Source organism: Leopardus geoffroyi, chromosome E3, assembly GCF_018350155.1.
Source record: "Leopardus geoffroyi isolate Oge1 chromosome E3, O.geoffroyi_Oge1_pat1.0, whole genome shotgun sequence".
In the NCBI taxonomy this organism is placed as follows: Eukaryota; Metazoa; Chordata; class Mammalia; order Carnivora; family Felidae; genus Leopardus; species Leopardus geoffroyi.
This window is the reverse complement of record NC_059340.1, coordinates 10,469,157-10,489,767: the sequence shown is the minus strand read 5'-3', so window position 1 is coordinate 10,489,767 and position 20,611 is coordinate 10,469,157. Positions and strand designations below refer to the sequence as shown.

General features: G+C 51.4%; 1 protein-coding gene across 2 annotated transcripts; it reads left to right on the top strand.

Moving 5' to 3' along the window:
- Nucleotides 1–752: 752 nt before the first annotated feature.
- RFC2 (replication factor C subunit 2) lies at nucleotides 753–20,373 on the top strand. Of its 2 annotated transcripts, XM_045460119.1 has the most exons (11): nucleotides 753–967; nucleotides 4,412–4,481; nucleotides 6,879–6,920; nucleotides 7,216–7,322; nucleotides 11,833–11,934; nucleotides 13,031–13,131; nucleotides 14,361–14,518; nucleotides 14,771–14,836; nucleotides 16,161–16,241; nucleotides 17,764–17,877; nucleotides 19,993–20,373. In XM_045460119.1, the coding sequence occupies exons 1-11, from the start codon at nucleotides 813–815 to the stop codon at nucleotides 20,101–20,103; spliced, it is 1,107 nt and encodes a 368-aa protein (XP_045316075.1). In that variant the 5' UTR covers nucleotides 753–812; the 3' UTR covers nucleotides 20,104–20,373. The 2 variants fall into 2 exon arrangements, with proteins under 2 accessions (XP_045316075.1, XP_045316074.1); XM_045460118.1 differs by having other exon boundaries at nucleotides 827–967; nucleotides 14,361–14,836.
- The last annotated feature ends 238 nt before the right edge of the window (nucleotides 20,374–20,611 follow it).

Below are 20,611 nucleotides of genomic sequence, written 5' to 3'. Positions count from 1 at the left end.
GGATATTTAGGAGTATCCACCTCGGATATAGTATAGCAGGGTACACTACAGGGTATAGTAAGAGCATAGTAAATGACGGTCCTTGTACATTATTTTTGTTTATTATGCACCCTTATTATGACATTTGGGCTAGGCGGGGAAAGATTAGTTCAGTAGGCAGAAAACGAGCCCAAAACAATGCTCAAAGCACTCATGAATATGGAGTACCTAGTTTTCCGGAATGAAATTGAGTCACATCCTACAGAGGGGCAGTTGCCGCCTCTGCAAAACGAGGGTTACTTCCACCGTGCAACACTGGGAAAACTCCCCGATCGCAAGCGCCAAGTTCCAGGGCGCAGGAGCGCACTCCATGGGAGCTAGCGTTTCCACCGGGACACCTGAGCGATCCGGACAGCTGGGCACAGTCAGGTCCCAGATGACACCGCCCAGACGTTCAGTCCCTACGCGTGTCCGCCGTCAAACCCACGTCTGGGCGGCGGCGGGATGCTCCCACCCCCCAGGCCTGCCCGCGCGCCACCGCTCCAGGCCAGCCACGCTGACATGGCCTCCCAGACCAATCACACAAGACGAAAACAGCCGAACGTCCCTTCCTGGAGCGACCTGCCTTCTCGGAAGTCGATGCGGTCGGGTCTCGTCTTCTTCTCACTAGCGGGCTGGACGCCAGGCCTCCCTTAGCAACCGCGGCCTCTAGCAACCGACACCCCCGCTACCCTCGGTCTCACTGGTGCTCTCTGCGCAGGCGCAAAAGGGGTGGGCCCAAGTCTTCCGCCGGCGACCGGCGTCCCCCGTGTGCTCGGGGCGGGGCTTGCGTGATGGCGTCACAGGCCGGGGCTTCGGGCGCGGGAAGAGGCGGCGGGAGAATGGAGGTGCGGGAGAGCGGCGGTGGCGTAGGAGAACTGGGGGCCCAGGACCCTGCTCCCGCCTCCGGCAAGACCGCGGGCAGCGCGAGCCACTACGAGCTGCCGTGGTGAGGACCTAGGCCATAAATGATGGGTGCTCTGGACGTGTGGGTGGGCGAGTGGGCGGGCCGCCTCCCGTGGGGAATCCAGGGGCTGGAGCTTGTTCCAGGGGCTCCTTAGCGGAGCAGGAGGTCCCGGGACGGCGTGGAGTACATTAGTATTTGGAAAGGGCGAGGGATGCGCTTCGTTGACCCCACCTAGCTCAAGAATGGCCGGTCTGAAGTCTGGGGGGGGGGGGTCCTCGGTCAGAACCGAGACCTGTGATCACAGACTGTGTTAATAGCCGCCTCCTGTGACCACCCACTCAGCACCCGGCGCTGTGCCTGGGGCGACTCTGATGTCGGGAAGCGTTGGTTGCAGATTCGGAACTCGGGGTTGCGTGCACAAGGTGCATCCTGGGTAGCTAAGAGGAGCTGGTGACATGGGAAGCCACCTCACGGGCACAGGTGTGGTATGGATGATCCGCTCCGGTCCCACTCCCTATGCGCGTGGTAATGGCTTTACTCTCTCGCCTGTGTGTGTGCCCATCCTTCCAGACCACCCCTCTTGACCATAGCAGGCACCTAAATGGAGTGCAGTACAGCCCACTGGGCTATCCACAGCTGCACTGTCCAGTCCCCCAGCCGCTAGCCACTTGAGTCTATGGAGTGCACCGGAAATGAGGCTAGTCCCAATTGATATGGGCTCTCAGTGTACAAAATACACTGGATTTCCAGGACTTAGTATTTAAAAAATCTCATTAGTAATTGTTACATTAACTACATGTTGAAATAATACTCTTTCGGATATATTAGGTCCAAATAAATTATTTAAAAAAATTTTTTTAATGTTTATTTTTGAGAGAGACAGAGCACAAGTACGTAAGGGGAAGAGAGAGGGAAACACAGAATCCAAAGCAGGCTCCAGGCTCCGAGCTGTCAGCACAGCCCCGGACGCGGGGCTTGAATCCTAGAACTGTGAGATCATGACCTGAGCCTAAGTCAGATGTTTAACTGACTGAGCCACCCAGGTGCCCCAGGTTCAATAAATTACTAGTAAAATTAACTTTACCCGTTTTCTTTTTATCTTAAAAAAATTTTTTTTTCTTTAAATTGAGACAGAGGTAGTGTGGGGGAGAGGGGCAGAGTTAGAGAGAGAAGGAATCCCAAGCAGGCTCCACTCAGCACGGTGCCCAATGCGGGGCTCAACACAGGGCTCCATCCCACGACCCTAGGACCACGACCTGAGCTGAAATAGAGTCACATGCCGAACCAGCTGAGCCACCCGGGCACCCCTTTTTACCTTTTTTAAGGTGGTTGCGAAAGTGTAAAATTACATATGTGGCTTAAGTTACATTTTTAAAAGAAAAATTTTTTTTAACATTTATTTTTGAGACAGAGAGAGACAGAGCATGAATGGGGGAGGGGCAGAGAGAGAGGGAGACACATAATCGGAAGCAGGCTCCAGGCTCTGGGCCATCAGCCCAGAGCCTGATGCAAGGCCCGAACTCACGGACCGCAAGATCGTGACCTGAGCTGAAGTTGGACGCTCAACCGACTGAGCCACCCAGGCGCCCCTTAAGTTACATTTTTTATGCACAACACTAGATGCTTACTTCATTATACAAAACACACGACTGTCATGAGCTTCCACTGGATAGGGAAAGAATAGAGAATCGACAAGTAGACATGTATATTTGCTGATGACAGGTGGCATGGGGTAAGTGGGTCTGGTGGTCAGGGAAGGCCTTTGATGAGCTATTTCAGCAAAGGCTGGAATTCAGGGAGTAAGCCATGTGGCAATGTGGAGAAAGCTTTCAGGCAGGGGGAGCCCCTCCGAAGGCCCTGAAGGAGGAACATGTTTGCCTTGTTCAAAGTCTAGCTTAAATTTCAGCACATACATTCCTCGGTGGTGATTCCCTTCCTCTGGGCTTCCACAGCCCTTGTATTTTTTTTTTTTTTAATGTTTTACTTATTTTTGAGAGAGCGCAAGCAGGGGAAGGGCAGAGACAGAGGGGGACGGAGGATCTAAAGGGGGCTCTGTGCTGACAGCAGCGAGCCTGATGCAGGGCTTTAACTCACGAACCTCGAGATCATGATCTGAGCTAAAGTCAGACGCTCAATCGACTGAGCCACCCAGGCACCCCAGCCCTTGGTTTATATAACCAGTTTAGCACCGTAGTGGGATTTGTTAAGCTCTGTCTGCTTGCTAATAGGAAAGGCCTTTAGAGCAAGAACAATGTCTTGCTCGTTCCTATACCTTCCACTTTGCGGCCCTTAACATCTCAAACCCCTGGGACGCCTGGGTGGCTCAGTCGTGAGATCAGGCCCCTAGTTGGGCTCTGCACTGACAGCGTGGGGCCTGCTTGGGATTCTGTCTCTCTGCCCCTGCCCCACGCACACACCGCTTTCTCTCCCTCAAAATAAATAAATAACTGAAAAAAAAATCAAAGACACCTGGAAAGGGCTGAGTAGGAACAAGAAATGAGTTGGAACAAGCATGCTCCAACGGCTGGTCTTGGAGGAGAGCTCTTTATTGACTGCACTATGTGTCAAACAAGCTTCTTTGCATGAGGCTGCTTCTGGAGGGGATGCCGGCCGAGGGTAAATCAGAGAGTATAATAAAGGGCAGACGAAGTACTAATGGTCACATCATTGCAAATCCACTCCCACTTCTGTTCTCAGAGCTCGAGAAGGTCATCTTCTTGTGACATAGCTTGCTTACTAATTTAAAAGGAGAGAAGCATGGCTCTGAGTAAGCCACGAGCCTGTCCGCACAGGATCACAGGGCCGGCCTGTGGAGTCTGTCTAGCCAGCCCTGCCGTGCACCTGGCGCAAGTCTGCAGAAAGTGGCAGGTGAGGGACGAGAAGGGGGCTTGGTTGCGCCCGGGTCCGTCAGATCAGGTGTCGGCGCCTCATGTTCCGAGACTCTGTTGTGACGGGCCAACTGTGCCGCTGCACAGTGTCACGTTGTTCCAGATGGCCCGCGCTGGCCCTTCTCCAGCAACAACAGGTGTTCCTCTGCTGTGGAGGGTTTGAAGCCTTCGGCGCACAGTTCTTAGGCGCTTAACCTTTCAAATGGCACTGAGATGCCTCTTGAAATTTAAAACCTGCAGCATTTCCTATATTTAAATTGAATGTATGTAGCCTTCTTTTTTTTTTTTTTAAACATTTTATTTATTTTTGAGACAGGGAGAGACAGAGCATGAACAGGGGAGGGTCAGAGAGAGGGAGACACAGAATCCGAAACAGGCTCCAGGCTCCGAGCTGTCAGCACAGAGCCCGACGCGGGGCTCGAACTCACGGACCGTGAGATCGTGACCTGAGCCGAAGTCGGTCGCTTAACCAACTGAGCCACCCAGGTGCCCCTATGTAGCCTTCTGACAGGGCTCTCGGGATTGCCCTCTAAGTGCTTTCTTTTGGACCTTCTGAAAATAGTCCTGTCAAGATCTTTATGTGTTTTTTTAAAAACAGGGTTGAAAAATACAGGCCGGTGAAGTTGAGTGAAATTGTCGGCAATGAAGACACTGTGAGCAGGCTGGAGGTGAGTAATTTTTTTGGTTTTGTTTTTGAGCTGATCTTAAGTCACATTCTTGTGGCTTTGACAAGCTCAAGGCATCTGCAGGAAGACGGTGGAGATAGTGAGGGCCCGGGCGGGCCTGGAATCCCGAAGAATTAAGGGATGGAGAGACAGTCTGGAGAAGACTAGAAGCCATAGTGGATAACTTCACATGTTTAAAGGGCTGGCTAATTGGAGGGGGTTTCCCTGACTTGTTCTGTGTTGTTCTAGAGCAGGGATGGCAAACTTTTTCTGTAACGGCCTACTAGTCAATAGCTTAGGCTTTGCAAACCCTGTAAGGTCTTTGTCCAATATTCTTAATTTTTCATTTTTTAATTTTTTCTTTATTATTTTTTTCTTTAAATTTTTTTTTTTCATTTTTAATGTTTATTTTCCAGAGAGAGAGAGACAAGAGAGTGTGCAAGCGGGGGAGGGGCAGAGAGACAGAGACACAGAATCCGAAGCAGGTTCCAGGCTGTGAGCTGTCAGCACAGAACCCCACGTGGGGCTCGAACTCACAAGCTGTGAGACCGTGACCTGAGCCGAAGTCAGATGCTTAACTGACTGAGCCACCCAGGCTCCCCTAAAATTTTTTTAGTGTTTATTCATTTTGAGAGAGAGAGAGAGAGAGAGCGCGCGCGCGCGCGTGCAAGTGGGGGAGGGGCAGAGAGAGAGAATCCCAAGCAAGCTCCTTGCTGTCAGCACAGAGCCTGACGTGGGGCTCGATCCCATGAGCTGTGAGATCATGACCTGAGCCGAGATCAAGAGTCAGACGCCTAACCGGCTGAGCCACCCAGGCACCCCAATATTCTTAATTTTTTAAAACGATCCTTTAAACATGTAGAAACTGTTCTTAGCTAGGGGGTTATAAAAACAGGCCTTAGGCTGGATGGCCCCCACCTCCCCCCAACACCTCTCTACAGTAGTTTGCCAACCCCTTCCTAGAGGGACTAAGTGACAGGACAGCCGGCTTCAGGACGACAGGAATAGGAACAAGCAGAAATGTTCACCGCAGAGCAAGCTTTGAAATCCTAGTTCTAGAGGTCTTCAGGCGGAATCTAGAAGCCCAGCTGTTTGAGACCTGACAGAGACAATCTCTGCAGTAACTGGGACTTAGACTTCAACAGCTACCGAGATATTTATTTCTTTTACACCTTTACTCATTTTACAGATATTTGAGTATCTTTCGTGGGCCAGATATGGTCCAGTGTTAGGAGCTGTTGATAGAAGGGTCAACGAAATAGACATGACCCCTGCCCGTGTGGGATTTAGTCTCACAGGGGCTGAAATCAACAGGTACTGTGATGAGCAGTCTGCCAGAGGAGGTACAGGCTGCTGTGGAAGCACTCAGGAAATAAACCTGCTCACAGTATCTTAGTTCTCAAATGGAACAAGGGACGGCAAAGATAGGTAAGCGAGAGTTAGCCAGACATGGGGAGCGGGGGGCGGAGCTAGGGAAGGCAGCAGGAATGGCATGTGCAAAGGCCCAGAAGTGAGAGGGCCTAGCTTGCTCTGGGGGAGGGGCGGGGATGCCATCTGATTGGAACACACAGGACAGTGCTTTCCAGACATTAATGGGTGTAGGAATTGCCTACAATTAATTAATTAATGGGTGTCGGAATTGGTAGCAATGCAGATCTGATCCAGTAGGTCTGGAGTGGGGCCAGGGAATCTGCATTTCTGACAGGCTCCCGGAGGATGCCGATGCTGCTGGTCCTTGGAGCCCACAGGGTAGCAAGGCTGTAGAGCGTGTGTATCGGGAGGTATGAGAAATGAGCTGGTGAGGTGAGCACGGCCTCATGAGCCCCGTGGAAGAGTTCGGGCTTCATAGGGAGGGCGGTAAGGAGTCCTCCAAGGGCATCCGTCAGGCGCAAAGGTTTTAATAGACGTGCATTCTAGAAAATTGGGAAATTGGTTGTGGTTGCAATAGGGAAAATGCATGGGAGTGGGGCGGGATTAAAGACCAGTTAGCGGCCAGTTAAAAGCGATCCAGGAGAGAGGTCATAGACAAAGGAAGTGGCAATGTGGCTGAAGAGAAGGAAACGGACTTGAGATAAAGGAAAAAGGATGGCCAGGCCTCTGTAATTGAGGCACTATGTGGGGCAGGGGGTGTAGGGGAGGCCCGGTCCAGGATAGCCATGACCTCCCGGTTCCCGGCATGGGCAATAGGATTGACAGTCCACACAAGGGGAAGCCTGAGTGGGGTTTCAGGTGTGAGGGGGAATGAGGACTTCGGTTCGGAATATGCAGAGGTGAGAGCTCCGTGGGGCATCCACGTGGAGAAACTGGTGGCCGTGCTAGTCCACGGGCCTGTGTGGCTGCGGACGCTTGGTGCCTCAGGTCTGCAGATCAGTCAGTTCTGATGCACATTTCTTTCTTCAGGTCTTTGCAAGAGAAGGGAATGTGCCCAATATTATCATCGCTGTAAGTACCTGGTCCCGGCCCTCCCTGTTGGACGTCTTAGAGTCTCACTTTCCCTCCAAGAGCCTAAGTGCGCAGAGCTTCCTGGTCAGAGAGGCCCATGGCCACCGAAGCCCTGGCCCTTCCTCTTGGCAGGGAAGCGTTCCGCTCCAGGTGGTCAGGAGGCCTGTGGGTTGGTGGCCGTATTGATTTGGGGTGGGGGCTTGAGGGGGAGGCGAGCGCAACAGTGGGGAACAGTAACTCGAGAGCTGAGGCGAGTTCATTCTGTCGGCCTGAAGCCCCCTCGATCTCCTCCTAGGGCCCCCCAGGAACGGGCAAAACTACAAGCATCCTGTGTTTGGCACGCGCCCTTCTGGGCCCAGCATTCAAGGACGCCGTCTTGGAGCTCAACGCCTCAAACGACAGGTACACCTGGGAGTTAGGACCCCCTGAAGGGTGATGAGTGTTTGAGGTTGAGTTGCCATAGAAACCGCCTTTCTGCAGTTCTGTGTTGTACCTGGAGTTTGTCTCGCCAGCTCTGTGTTTTCCTTTGATCCTCCCCCGTGAACAATGAGAGTCTCTAGCCTGTAGACGTGGCATCATAAGCACTTGAACTGCTCGTCTACTTTTTTTTTTTTAATGTTTTTATTTTTGAGAAAGAGGGAGAGTACGAGCAGGGGAGGGGCGGGGGGGGGGGGTGGGGGGACAGAGGATCCAAAGGAGGCTCCACACTGACAGCAGAGAGCTTGATGCGGGGCTCGAACTCATGAGATCATGACCTGAGCTGAAGTCGGACACTCAACAGTGCCACTTTGTGTTTTTTTTAATGAAAGTTTCGTTTTTTTTAAATGTTTTTAGTGTTTATTTTTGAGAGACAGAGATAGAGCACAAGTGGGAGAGGAGTAGAGAGAGAGAGAGAGAGACAGAATCTGAAGCAGGCTCTGGGCTTTGAGCTGTCAGTACAGAGCCCGATGTGGGGCTCGAGCCCACGAACCACGAGATCATGACCTGAGCCAAAGTCGGACACTTAACCAATGGAGCCATGCAGGTGCCCCTTTTTTTAATGAAAGTTTTAGAAGTTATTTGTATTTTCTTCTTATTTATTTATTTATATTATGCTTATTATTTTGAGAGAGACAGAGCACAAGCGGAGGAGGGGCAGAGAGAGGGAGACACAGAATCCAAAGGAGGCTTCAGGCTCTGAGCTGTCAGCACAGAGCCTGACGCAAGGCTCGAACTCACGAACTGTGAGATCGTGGCCTGAGCCGAAGTCGGACGCGTAACCGACTGAGCCACCCAGGTGCCCCTAATGTTTGTTTATTTTTGAGAAAGAGAGTGAGCCAGGAAATGGTGTAGAGAGAGAGGGACAGAGGATGCAAAGTGGGCTCTTCACTGACAGCACAGAGCCCGGTGCCGGGCACGAACTCACGAACCAAGAGATCATGACCTGGGCTGAAGTTGGACGCTTGACCGACTGAGCCACCCAGGCGCCCCTAAGAATTATGTTTAATTTTTGTGGTAAAATACACATAACCGTAAAATGTGTCATCTTAAAAAATTGTTTTTGAGATTTTATTTTATTTTTCTAAGTAATCTCCACACTCCACGTGGGGCTTGAAGTCACAACCCCCAGATCGAGAATCACACGCTCTACCGCCTGAGCCAGCTGGACGCCCCCCATCTTCAGAATTTCCAAGAGCACAGTTCAGCAGCGTTAAGTACGTTCACGCTGTTGTGCAGCCATCCCCACAACTCAGTTCCCTGCAGAACCAAGAGTGGATATCCATTCAACAACGACTGTCCATTTCCTTCTCCCCCAGCCCTGGGCAGCCACGTTTCTACCTTCTGTTTCGATGACTTTGACTCCTCTAGGGACCTCTCGGAGGTGGAATCCTCTAGCATTTGTCTCTTCCTAACTGGCCTGTGTCGCTCAGCCTAATGCCCTCGGGGCTCTTCCGTGTTAGCACAGGTGTCAGAATACCCTTCCTTTTTACCACCCAGTAGTATCCCCCTGCGAGGACAGACCGCCACATTTTGCTTATCCTTTCCTCTGGTTCGGCCCCCTGCATCGCTTCCATCTTGTGGCCGCTGTGAACATGGGTGTACCAACAGCTCTTTGAGACCCTGCCTCAGTTATTTTGGATATATGCTCAGAAATGGACTCGCTGGATGATTTTCGGCCACTCAGTTTAGATTTTGTAGGAACCGCCACACTGTTTTTCCACGGTGGCTGTGCCACTTTGCACTCCTATCAACAGCGCCCTGTTCCCCGACATCTTCACCAACGCTTGTTATTTTCTGTTTTCGTTGGTGGTGGTAGTCATCCTGATGGGTGTGAGGTGCTGTTTGCTCTTTTTTTTTTTTTTAAGTTTGTTTATTTTTGAGACACGGAGAGACAGTGCGTGAGTGGGGGAGGGGTCGAGAGAGGGAGACACAGAATCCGAAGCAGGCTCCAGGCTCTGAGCTGTCAGCACAGGGCCCAACGCGGGGCTCGAACCCACGAACTGCGAGATCACAACCTGAGCCGAAGTCGGAAGCTTAACCGACTGAGCCACTCAGGCGTCCCCTGTGCTGTTTACTCTTTAGATAAAAATAGTAGAGGATTATGAAATGAGGAACCGTTGAATAAAAATGTCTGTCTTTGGTTATTCCTTGAGGCATGGTTCTCAGCTCTTTATTTATTTATTTAATTTTATTTTTAAAAAATTTTTTTAATGTTTTATTTATTTTTGAGACAGAGAGAGACAGAGCATGAATGGGGGAGGGTCAGAGAGAGAGGGAGACATAGAATCTGAAGCAAGCTCCAGGCTCTGAGCCGTCAGCACAGAGCCCGACGCGGGGCTCGAACCCACTAACTGCGAGATCACGACCTGAGCCGAAGTCGGAAGCCTAACCGGCTGAGCCACTCAGGCGTCCCCTGTGCTGTTTACTCTTTAGATAAAAATAGAGGATTATGAAATGAGGAACTGTTGAATAAAAATGTCTGTCTTTGGTTATTCCTTGAGGCATGGTTCTCAGCTCTTTATTTATTTATTTTTTTAATTTTTTTTTTTAATGTTTTATTTATTTTTGAGACAAGAGAGAGACAGAGCATGAATGGGGGAGGGTCAGAGAGAGAGGGAGACACAGAATCTGAAACAGGTTCCAGGTTCTGAGCTGTCAGCACAGAGCCCGACGTGGGGCTCGAACTCACAGACCACGACATCATGACCTGAGCCAAAGTCGGCCGCCCAACCGACTGAGCCACCCAGGTGCCCCGGTTCTCAGCTCTTTAATATTTTCCTGTGGGTCTTTTTTTTTGTAAATGTTTATTTATTTATTTTGAGAGAGAGAGAGAGAGAGAGCAAGTATGAGCATGACTGGGGGAGGGACAGAGAGAGAGGGAGACAGGATTTGAAGCGGGTTTTGCACTGACAGCAGAGAGCCCAATACGGGGCTCGAACTCACGGACCATGAGATCATGACCTGAACTGAAGTTGGACACTTAACTGACTGAACCACCCAGGCACCCCTATACTTTGCTGGTTTCAAAGATCCATACATCCCTGAAACAGGCAATGCCCTTCAAATATGACTAACTGCTCATCCGTTGTCGCAAATGGCCCTGGGATTGATCCATTTTGTAAATACCGAGTCCGGATGTCAGATACAAGTAGGTTCTAGCCTATTGTCACTTCTTGTTCTACTCACACTTGATTCGTCAGACTCACTACTTTTGAAAACTCTGGTGGCTTATCATCTTGAGAAAATGGCCCATAATTATAAAATAGTTCCAACTTTAGATTTATTAACACCAATTCGAACAATCAGTACAAGGATTGTTTTTTTTTCCATCTGTTTCCTTCCGGTCCCCTTCGTATACAACACCTACCTTCAGCTCTTGACCCCCGTAAACTACCCCGTACATGCTGGTGGGCACACATCATGGGAGATGAGAGAATACTGTCACGTGACCCTTTAGCAAACCGGGATGGTCAGGTTCTTGTCACAAGATCCCGGGGAATGAAGTCCTTCCTGTCGAATGACTAACTGGATGGAAATATATTTTCTTTTTGTCCTCGGAACTACACTGTGCATTCCTTGATGCCGAAGTTTGAGAAAATTCACCGACGATGCTGGCATCGTGGGGTGGTCTGACTGTGGTCAGCCTCACCGTCCTCATTAGCGTCTGGGTGCTGTTTTTTGTCTCTCTGTGGTCATTATCTGATTTATCTGATAATGTGGAATGCCCTCCTGTCATCTGTTTTCTCGTTGACGTTGTAGATGGAAAATGAAGCGTTTTGAATTTTCAGCTGCGGTCGATGAATGCTTTAAAAACAACAAAGAGGGCGTATTTGAACTTCTTTTGTACCTTCTGGAAAGGGAGTGCAGTGCCCCCAGGGACACAAAACACTGGAGGGTAGGGCGGTACTGACAGTTTTCCACACACCTGACCAATGGCACCAGTGTAGGCAAGTGCAGCAGCCTTGCGTTTTCTTAAGACAATCCCCTTTTTATTTTTATTTTTTATTTGTTTTATTTTTTTTTTTTTAAGACAATCCCCTTTTTAGCATCATTGGGAATAATTGATAAGTAACGATGAAATAGTTACTAGGATGATGACACTGCCAGTTAGTCTGAAGATACAGAGTTTCAAGAATAAGGTCGCTTAGACCCATGATGGACCCCAGATTATAAAAGGGTCCGTTGGACTCCTAGGGTAATTGCAAGATAAAATGAGTTTCATCCCAGCAAAAGAAGTAAATTTGGTTCTTGGGAGACCTCCAAGAAAGAATAAGAGTAACGAACTGTTGATCCTTATAAAAAGTTCGAATTGCCCCAAAACCCTAGAAACGAAAGTCGTTTCCATGGTGGCGTTCCGGGGGTTGGAAGTCCCTATGAAGGTACTTGGACTTGTCTCAGAAGGTGACGGTACCGTTCTGCCTTGTTGTTTCAGGGGCATTGATGTCGTGAGGAACAAAATCAAAATGTTTGCCCAGCAGAAAGTCACCCTCCCCAAGGGGCGGCACAAGATCATGATCCTCGATGAAGCAGACAGGTAGGGTGCTTTGCCAAGTATACACATTGACCTTGACTTCTCAGTCCCCTGTCGGACTTAATATGAAGTCGGGAGGGAAAACTCTCACCTTTGCACTTTTGGGGGCAGATTGGCTTATCGCATCTTCGGAAAGCGATTTTGTAGTGGCCTGAGCCTTAAACCTTATCTTTATTAAGTAACTTACAAACATTCATCTAAGACATGTCAGTTAATGTGTTCGTTCCAACATCACTTACGTGAATAATTTAAATGACGCATTTTTTTCATTGTGGTGAAATACACATAAAGTTTACCATTTTAACCATTTTCAAGCATCCAGTTCAGTGGTATTTGATCGTCCTAACCCTCTGAGGTGGGTCATATCATTATCTCCTTATAGGTGACTTTGAGGCTTACTTAGGATTTTTCCCCCTAGTGCATTTTATTTATGTATGTATGTATGTATTATTTATTTAAAAAAGATTCTGAGTGTAGTTGACACAGTATTACATCAGTTTCAGGTGCACAACATAGGGATTCAACATCTATACATTACGCTGTGCCCATCACAAGTGTGGCTACCGTCTGTCATTGTGCGACACTATTATATCACTATGTTTCCCTATGCGGTGCCTTTGAAAATGTTTTTCATGTTTATTTTGAGAAAAAGAGAGCAGGGGAGGGGCAGAGAGAGGGAGAGAGAGAATCTCAAGGAGGCTCCTCACCATCCGCGCAGAGCCCGACTCAGGGCTCAATCTAACCAATCGTGAGATCATGACCTGAGCGGAAATCAAGAGTCGGATACTTAACCGACTAAGCCATCCAGACGCGCCTATGCTGTACCTTTAATACCTGTGACTTACTCGTTCCTTAACTGCAAGGCTGTGTTTCCCTTCACCCCACTTTGCCTTTCCCCGCCCCGGCTCAGGTAGTTTGCCTAAGATCCCATAGCGGTGAGTGTCTCACCTTCCTGCCTGTGTGAGACCCGCGTGGATCCCGGAGAAAAGCTGAGCGTGCTCAGTCTGGAGATCACGGCTCCCAGGGTCCCTGGGGAGGGTTCTGTGTCCAGTGGGCCCTGGGTCCCAGTGGCGAGCTGCCCCTGTGTTTTCCTTCTCAGTATGACCGATGGAGCCCAGCAAGCCTTGAGGAGAACCATGGAAATCTACTCCAAAACGACTCGCTTCGCTCTTGCTTGTAACGCTTCGGATAAAATCATAGGTGAGGGTCAGCTCTGCGTGGCATGGGGTCCACACGTGGCGCTCGTATTGGCTCTTTAGCAACAGAACAGCAGGGGCTTTTTGATTGCCTGCGGTGGGCTGAGCACTACAGAATCAGCTTTTTCATTTAATCTTCTGTAATTCGATGTGAAGGTATTATCAGCTCCACATTAGAGGTGAGAACACCGGAGCTCAGAGAGGTCGGGTCGTTTGCCCAAAGTCACACAGCAGGCGGAGGAGCTGGGACTGGAATCCCAGGCCCATGCAACTCTTGCACCATCGCAGGCACACGCGACATTTTGATCTGTACGTAGTGCCACGGTCCCTGCCTTGCTCCAGACGTGCTCCTGCACTTTCTGCCTGCTTTGAGCGCTTGGCACGGTCTCAGTCTACACGTGGGGCTTTGTCATTACCAGGAACTGCCCCCTCTGTGGAAGCTTACCCATCAGTCTGCTCTGACCAGGCGCCTGGCCGGCCCTCCCCGAGGTCTGTCTGCTTCCTCACTCACAAATCAAGAGTCCACACTCAGCCCGACCAAACCACCTCTACTGATTGCTTTTAAATGTGAACTCATCGGAACTAATTGCTCTTCTTATCGGTGCTCATAAGCCAAATACATACGTAATTAAGGTTATGTTATGGAGCTTCCTGATTCCAGAGAAGTTGAAATGGACTGACTCTTAGGACTCCCAGGATTTTTGAATGCACATAAAAACTCACAGGAGTGCATTCCTTGAAAGCGTGTGTGGGCACAGGACAGACAGGGAGACCCGAACAGGGCTTGGGGATCGTAGAGAAGCTGCTGTCATAGTCTAAATCTAGGGTGAGGGGCAGCTTCTGGAATTCTGCATCTGTCTGTCTAGCGGTTCTCTGCCCTGGCTGTGGTCAGAATCTCCTGTGGAGCCCTTACAGAAACCACAAGATGTCCCGTGCTCACCCTGGACTGGCTGGGCGGTGACACCCAGCACTGACTCACCAGCAGGCTGTGGCATGTGGGTGTCTCTATCCTGGAGGGGCTTTTTCCCCTTCTGGAAGCTGCCTGGGGCAGTGCTGGGGAGAGGCCTCTCTTGTTGCCGCTTCTTGGTTGATCCTTTGAAACTTGGCCCTCATTTCCGAGCGGAGAGAGCACAGGCTGGGGAGGGAGCGCGGTGCCGGCGTGGCTGATGCTGATGCACGCACAGTGCCACCAGGCCGCCCTCTGGGGACAGCCTCACCCTCCTGTCCCTTCAGAGCCCATTCAGTCCCGCTGCGCAGTCCTGCGCTACACAAAGCTGAGCGACGCCCAGGTCCTGGCCCGGCTGATGACCGTGCTGGAGCAGGAGAAGGTGCAGTACACAGACGACGGCCTGGAAGCCATTATCTTCACCGCCCAGGGAGACATGAGGCAGGTGCGAGTCGCTGCGGCCACCTCCTGGGCTCGTGCCCCGGGTCCCAGGGGGAAGCAGCAAGTGGCCGCTATGCAGACAGGGCACAGCCCCGGGGCGGGGAAACCCCACAGCCATCGGGGCCTGGGGCTGATGGAGGGCAGACCTGTGGGGGGGGGGTGCTGCTCCCAAGCCTGTGAGGGGGTGGTGGGAGGAGCCCGGGAGGGGGAGGGGCAGGACCGCAAATCTCCCTCCACGTGGCTTGTTCCTCCACAGGCGCTCAACAACTTGCAGTCGACTTTCTCGGGATTCGGCTTCATCAACAGCGAGAACGTGTTCAAGGTACAGGAGCCGGTGGGGCCCTCGGGGGTCCTGCACCTCCGTGTTGCCACCGCCGGCTGTGCTGGGGCCCCTGTCCGGGTGTCCGCGTGCGCTCGCCCCGCGCAGACTCCGGAGGGTGTCGGGCGCGCCCCCGCACGTGGGGAGGTGGCCTTGGTCGCTCACCCACCCCCAGGGTCACCCCGAGGGCCCTCATGTGGCCCTGCTCGCAGAGGTTCGCAGCATCTGGTGGCCGAGGACGCAGGCTTCCGCCGCGCACCCCGAGATCACATGGTCCCGCTGCTGGAGGGCGAACGCTGAGCCCCTGCTCCACCCCCCCCACCTCTTCCGCACCCACCCAGCCCAGGGACAAAGATTCCCGCTCTCCCACATTGGCAAAGGGTTTTCCTCCTGGGAATACTTTTGAAAACTGGCTAGTGCATCCTGACAACTCGGGGTCTGCGTGGACCCCTTTGAAACTTGGAGACCAGCTTCCCCCTTATTTGGGGGTAAAGGCTGGGTAGAGCTCCCCATGTATTCAGACCTTAGCAAGTCCGGGGGTAAAAAGAGCCGCGTTGAAAGCCTGTTTAGCCCCTGGTGGCGAATGTGTTTTTGAGGACACTCTGGGAACTTGCTTAGTCTCCTCTAGATAGTTCAGGCCCCGGGTCATCTGGGAGCAGACCTTCGAGGGCTCAGGAAAGCACGGTTTCTGAGGGAAGTTAACTGAGCTGGGAAGACAAATCCCAGGGCTGCGTGGGGCGTCAGAGCGGAGGGCAGAAGGCTTTTCATTGGAAGTTGTACATGTGGATCCTGAGCTGGAGGGTGGAGTAGGGTCTCCAGGCCAGTGGAGGCAGGGGCAGGGGGGCGGCCCCAGGCTCAGCGACACCCGCACACCCACCTGTAGGCTCTGAAGTGAGGGACCCTCTCCGGGGAATCCGGTTCCTATTCCAGGTAGGAGGTCGGCCCACGAGAGCTCCCGGTTCTTAAGTGGATTCTGAGCGGTTCCGGGCAGGCTCTCCCGGGACCTTGTGACCTAAGGTGTGTGGCCGATGGCTTCCAATAAGACAGAAGATTCCGTCAGCCCCTGTTCGCTCAGCTTGTGCCTGGGGAATCTAACCACGTGTCAGAAGCTCTTCCTCACTGGGGAGGGGAACACCATATTCTGTCTGGTGACTCATCTGGTGGTGAGAGGGACGTTTCCAAACCTGGTCGTGTTTGCCGGAGAATTCGAGGAGGAAAGCCAGCTGAGAGGTTGCTTACACCAGTGGCCCCCCAGTTGGTCTGTTGGGGCTCCTCCCCAGATGGGCCCCCTCAGCCCCTGACAGGCCTTCCTTTCCGGTTTGCTCAGGTCTGCGACGAGCCCCACCCCTTGCTGGTGAAGGAGATGATCCAGCACTGTGTGAACACCAACATCGATGAAGCGTACAAGGTTGGCCTTGCGCCTGCGTCCGTGACACGGGGGGAGCCTCTCTGTGCTAGGGACTTCACAAGTGTCGTTCCACTGAATTCTTTTTTTTTTTTTTTTTTTTTTTTTTGAGAGAGGGTGTGAGTGAGGAGAGGCAGAGAGAGAGAAAAGTGGGGCTCACCTGAAGGGGGCCTCCTGCTCACCCAAAATGGGGCTTGAACCCACAAACCGGGAGATGATGACCTGAGCTGAAGGCAAATGCTTAACCGACTGAGCCACCCAGGCGCCCCCTCCATGTAATTCTTAGAACAAGGCTAGGAGTTGGGTACACGTCAGAGGGGAAAACTGATTGCGGGAGACTGAATTTCTCGCTCTAAATCCCACCGCTGACAAGCACTCAACCTGCGATTCAGAATCACACACACTTGTACTATAATTACATCCCCCACGAGGGGACTTTGTTGACCCAAGACCAGCCCAACTCCTTACGTGTCAGTGACACCATCTGTCTGCGGAGGGAGACTTCATCCCCTGGCCCTGCCTGAGGAGTGTGGGGATGGCTCACTGGGACCCAGTGGCCCCTGGTCATCCAGGAGAGGCAGGACCAGGGACTTCTAGACTCATTATGGAGTCCAGTCCCAAGTGCAGATTCCAGGGGGCATCTTCAGGGTGCCGGTGACCCTCAGGTCCACCAGGGCGGCAGTGGTACGATTTAAGTCCATTGACCCGATTCTGGGAGGTCCCCCACACCTGGCTGCCAGCAAACTAGGCCAGAGGTGGACTGGGTTTAGGGGCCAGACGTAACGCAAACCCGAAGGGGAGACCTGGGCAGAGACCCCAACACACAGCCTTTATAAAGGCAGCCTTCAGATTTATGAACACACAGCTTCCTTACCCCCTGCGTCCATCCCAGGACGCCACCAAAGAGAACAGCTGAGCCTGGACCCCGCAGTCTGGGTGGGCCGGGTGGGGTTGGAACTGGGGCCTGGGGTTGCGAGGGCAGAAGGTGGAGAGAACTCGGCTCCAGTGGGGGTTTGTTCGAGGCTTGGCTTGCAGGGGGAGCACCTCGTCACCTGCAGCTCCGGAGGGCACAGCAGACAGACGGTTCTGCCTCTTCCCCCAGGACTTGCTGGGATGATTCATACGGCTTTTTCGGGGCCTTGGATAAAAATACTATGTGGCTGTTGTAGTAGACCACGCAATGCTTTTTCAAACGTTTGTGATGTTGGGGCGCCTGCCTGGCTCCGTCGATAGAGCGTGCAACTCTTAATCTTAGGGTGCCGAGTTCAGGCCCCACATGGGCATGGAGCCTACTGTAAATAAATAAACAATAAAACATTTGTGATATTCTCTCTGCTTGTTGGGAAACTCATGACCCCCCAGACAATCTGGAGGGTCTGCCCACCGGCCGTTCCCCTGGATCGCTGAGTTGCCCAAAATGATCCGTCCACTCCCTGCGGTGTGACGGACCCAAGACTGGTGTGGCTTCAACTTCTTGTCCCCCCGCCCCAGTACCCTTGTCACCACCTCGTCTCTTCCTGTTTAGATTCTCGCTCACCTGTGGCATCTTGGCTATTCACCGGAAGACATCATTGGCAACATTTTTCGAGTGTGTAAAACCTTCCAGATGGCAGAATACTTGAAACTGGAGTTCATCAAGGTCAGTGAGAGTACAGCGATGCCCCCCTCTCTCCCAGGGAATGCGGGCCACGTCGTGGGCTCTTCGTTTTGCTCACGGGCCTGGCCCCTGGAAGGCACACGGCGAGTGTCTTGACCACAGCAGAGGCCGGCGGCTCATCGGCCGGGGGCTGGGAGATGGTTGAAACCTGTCCCGCCGGTCAGCGACCTCGGGTTCCTTAGGGTGGCTCTTCATTAGCGATTGATTTGTTTGTTTATCCTTAAGGTCGGGTTAATTGAGGTACAGTTTACATAGAGTACAATCAACCTCTTGGGTGCCTTCTGTTGACAAAGGTGCTGTCTCATAAACGCCATAGCTTTATGATTCCCCGCTCCCCAAATATATGTGCCCCTCTGTAGTCAGCTCCTCCCCCAGCATCCAGAAGCCATTGATCTGCTTTCTGTTTGCAGGGACAGAATTTTCCAGAATGTCCTATAAATGGAATCAAGTAGAAGGGAGCCTTTTTTTTTTTTTTTTTTTTAAAGGAAGAGAGTGAGCAGGGAGAAAGACGGGGAAAGAGAGAGAAAGAGAGAGAGAATCCCAGGTAGGCTCCACACTCATTGCAGAGCCCAATGCGGGACTCGATCCCAAGACCCTGGGATCATGACCTGAGTCAGACACTCAACCGACTAAACCACCCATGCCCCTCCCCGCTTTACCTATGTATCTTTTTTTTTTTTTTTTTTTTTCAAAGTTTTTATTTATTTTTTTGGGGACAGAGAGAGACAGAGCATGAATGGGGGAGGGGCAGAGAGAGAGGGAGACACAGAATCAGAAGCAGGCTCCAGGCTCTGAGCCATCAGCCCAAAGCCTGACCCAGAGCCTGATGCGGGGCTCGAACTCACGGACCGCGAGATCGTGACCTGGCTGAAGTCGGACGCTTAACCGACTGCGCCACCCAGGCGCCCCTGTATCTTTTTTTTTTAAATCTTTTTGTTGTTTTGTTTTTGGGGAGCCTTTGAGTCTGGCTTCTTCTACTTCGCTTCACGCATTTAGGATTTGTTCACGCTGTCGCGGTGCATCCTTCCTTTTATTGCCGAGTGTGTTCCACGGTACGGATGAAGCACGTTTGCGTGTTCGCCAGTTGGAGGACGTTTGGGTGTCCGGGTTATGGGGACTCCACATAAGGCCACCGTAAACACTTGTGTGCGTGAATGTGTGTGAATGTGAACGTAAGTTTTTACTTCTCTGGGGTCACTTCCCAGGAGGTGAGGTTGCTGGCTGTAACGGGAAGGGTATGTTGAACTTTTCAAGAAACTGCCAAGCCGATTTCCGAAGCGGCTGTGGTATTTTGCATTTCTGCCAGCAGCGGGAGTGTTCCATGTGATCCACGGCCTGGCCGGCACTTGGGATGTTTGGTTGATTTTTTTTTTCGGTTGATTTTTTTTTTTAAAGCCATTCTAACAGATGTGTAGTAGTATCTGGTCGTAGCTTTATGTGCATTTCCCGGTAACCGAGGATGTCGAGCTCTCTTCCATGTGTTGATTTGCTTCCCACAATCCTTAGCAAAGCAAAGTTCAGCTGGGTTGTTTTCTTGTTCTTGAGCTTTGAGAGTTACTTATATATTCTGGCTGCAAGTCCTTTATCAGGTATGTGTTTTACAAATATTTTAATATTTTTTCCAAGCCTGGTTTTTTTTTTTTTTCTCTTTAAGAGTATCTTACAGGGGCGCCTGGGTGGCTCAGTCGGTTGGGCAACCAACGTCACTCAGGTCGTAATCTCACAGATCGTGAGTTCGAGCCCCACGTCGGGCTCTGTGCTGACAGCTCAGAGCCTGGAGCCTGCTTTGGATTCTGTGTCTCCCTGTGTCTCTGCCCCTCCCCTGTTCACGTTCTATCTGTCTCCTTCAAGAGTAAATAAACATTTAAAAAAATTTTTTTAGTTAAAAAAAGTATCTTACAAGGAAATATCTCAACATCCTCTTAGAAAAAAATAAACTGAGCTTTAAACGTAACCTGTTATGACTTAGAGTTTATTTCCCAGCTGGAGTGTGAGTTCATTGCATCGAGTTTAAGTAAACTATTAGTTCAAGTTAAAAATAAAACATAAAGTGCTCCCTCATGTATTCACCAGATTTACGTTTGCTTTGTTTTTCAGGAAATTGGATACACTCACATGAAAATTGCAGAAGGTGTGAACTCCCTTCTGCAGATGGCAGGGCTCCTGGCCAGGCTGTGTCAGAAGACAATGGCCCCGGTGGCCAGTTAGGGGACAAGAGTCCTCCTCATCCGTCCGTGAGACCCAGTAGTCAGCGCCTTCTGATCTGGACAAAATGCTGCCTTAGATCAGCATGGGGACGCACCTTCCTCTCACACAGTCGTGGCCTTCACCTTCATGCGGCTTCCACGATAGTTTGCGCTCAGCCTCAGACTCACAGATGTGGTGACAGGATGGAAAGGCCCCAGAGAACCTCCAGGGCATGGCACCCGATCTGGGCACGTGCGGCATTTCAGCTAATAAAAAAGCTGTCCAGGGGCACCTGGGTGACTCATTGGGTTGAGCGTCCGACTCTTGATCTCGGCTCAGTTCATGATCTCAAGGTTCATGAGATCAAGCCCTGCGTCGGGCTCTGTGCTGACGGCACAGGCTGCTTTGGATTCTCTCTCTTTCTCTGTCCGCCTCTCCTGCTCGTGCTCTCTCTCTCTCTCTCTCAAAATAAATAAGCATGAAAAAAATACAGTTTTATCAGCAGTAAGGTGGCACCACTAGGCCAGGA

Coding starts and splice junctions, on each gene's coding strand:
- RFC2 (XM_045460118.1), top strand. CDS start 861: ATGGAGGTGCGGGAGAGCGGCGGTGGCGTAGGAGAACTGGGGGCCCAG. Junction 16,242..17,763: donor ACATCGATGAAGCGTACAAG/GTTGGCCTTGCG, acceptor CTTCCTGTTTAG/ATTCTCGCTCACCTGTGGCA. Junction 17,878..19,992: donor TGAAACTGGAGTTCATCAAG/GTCAGTGAGAGT, acceptor TTTGTTTTTCAG/GAAATTGGATACACTCACAT.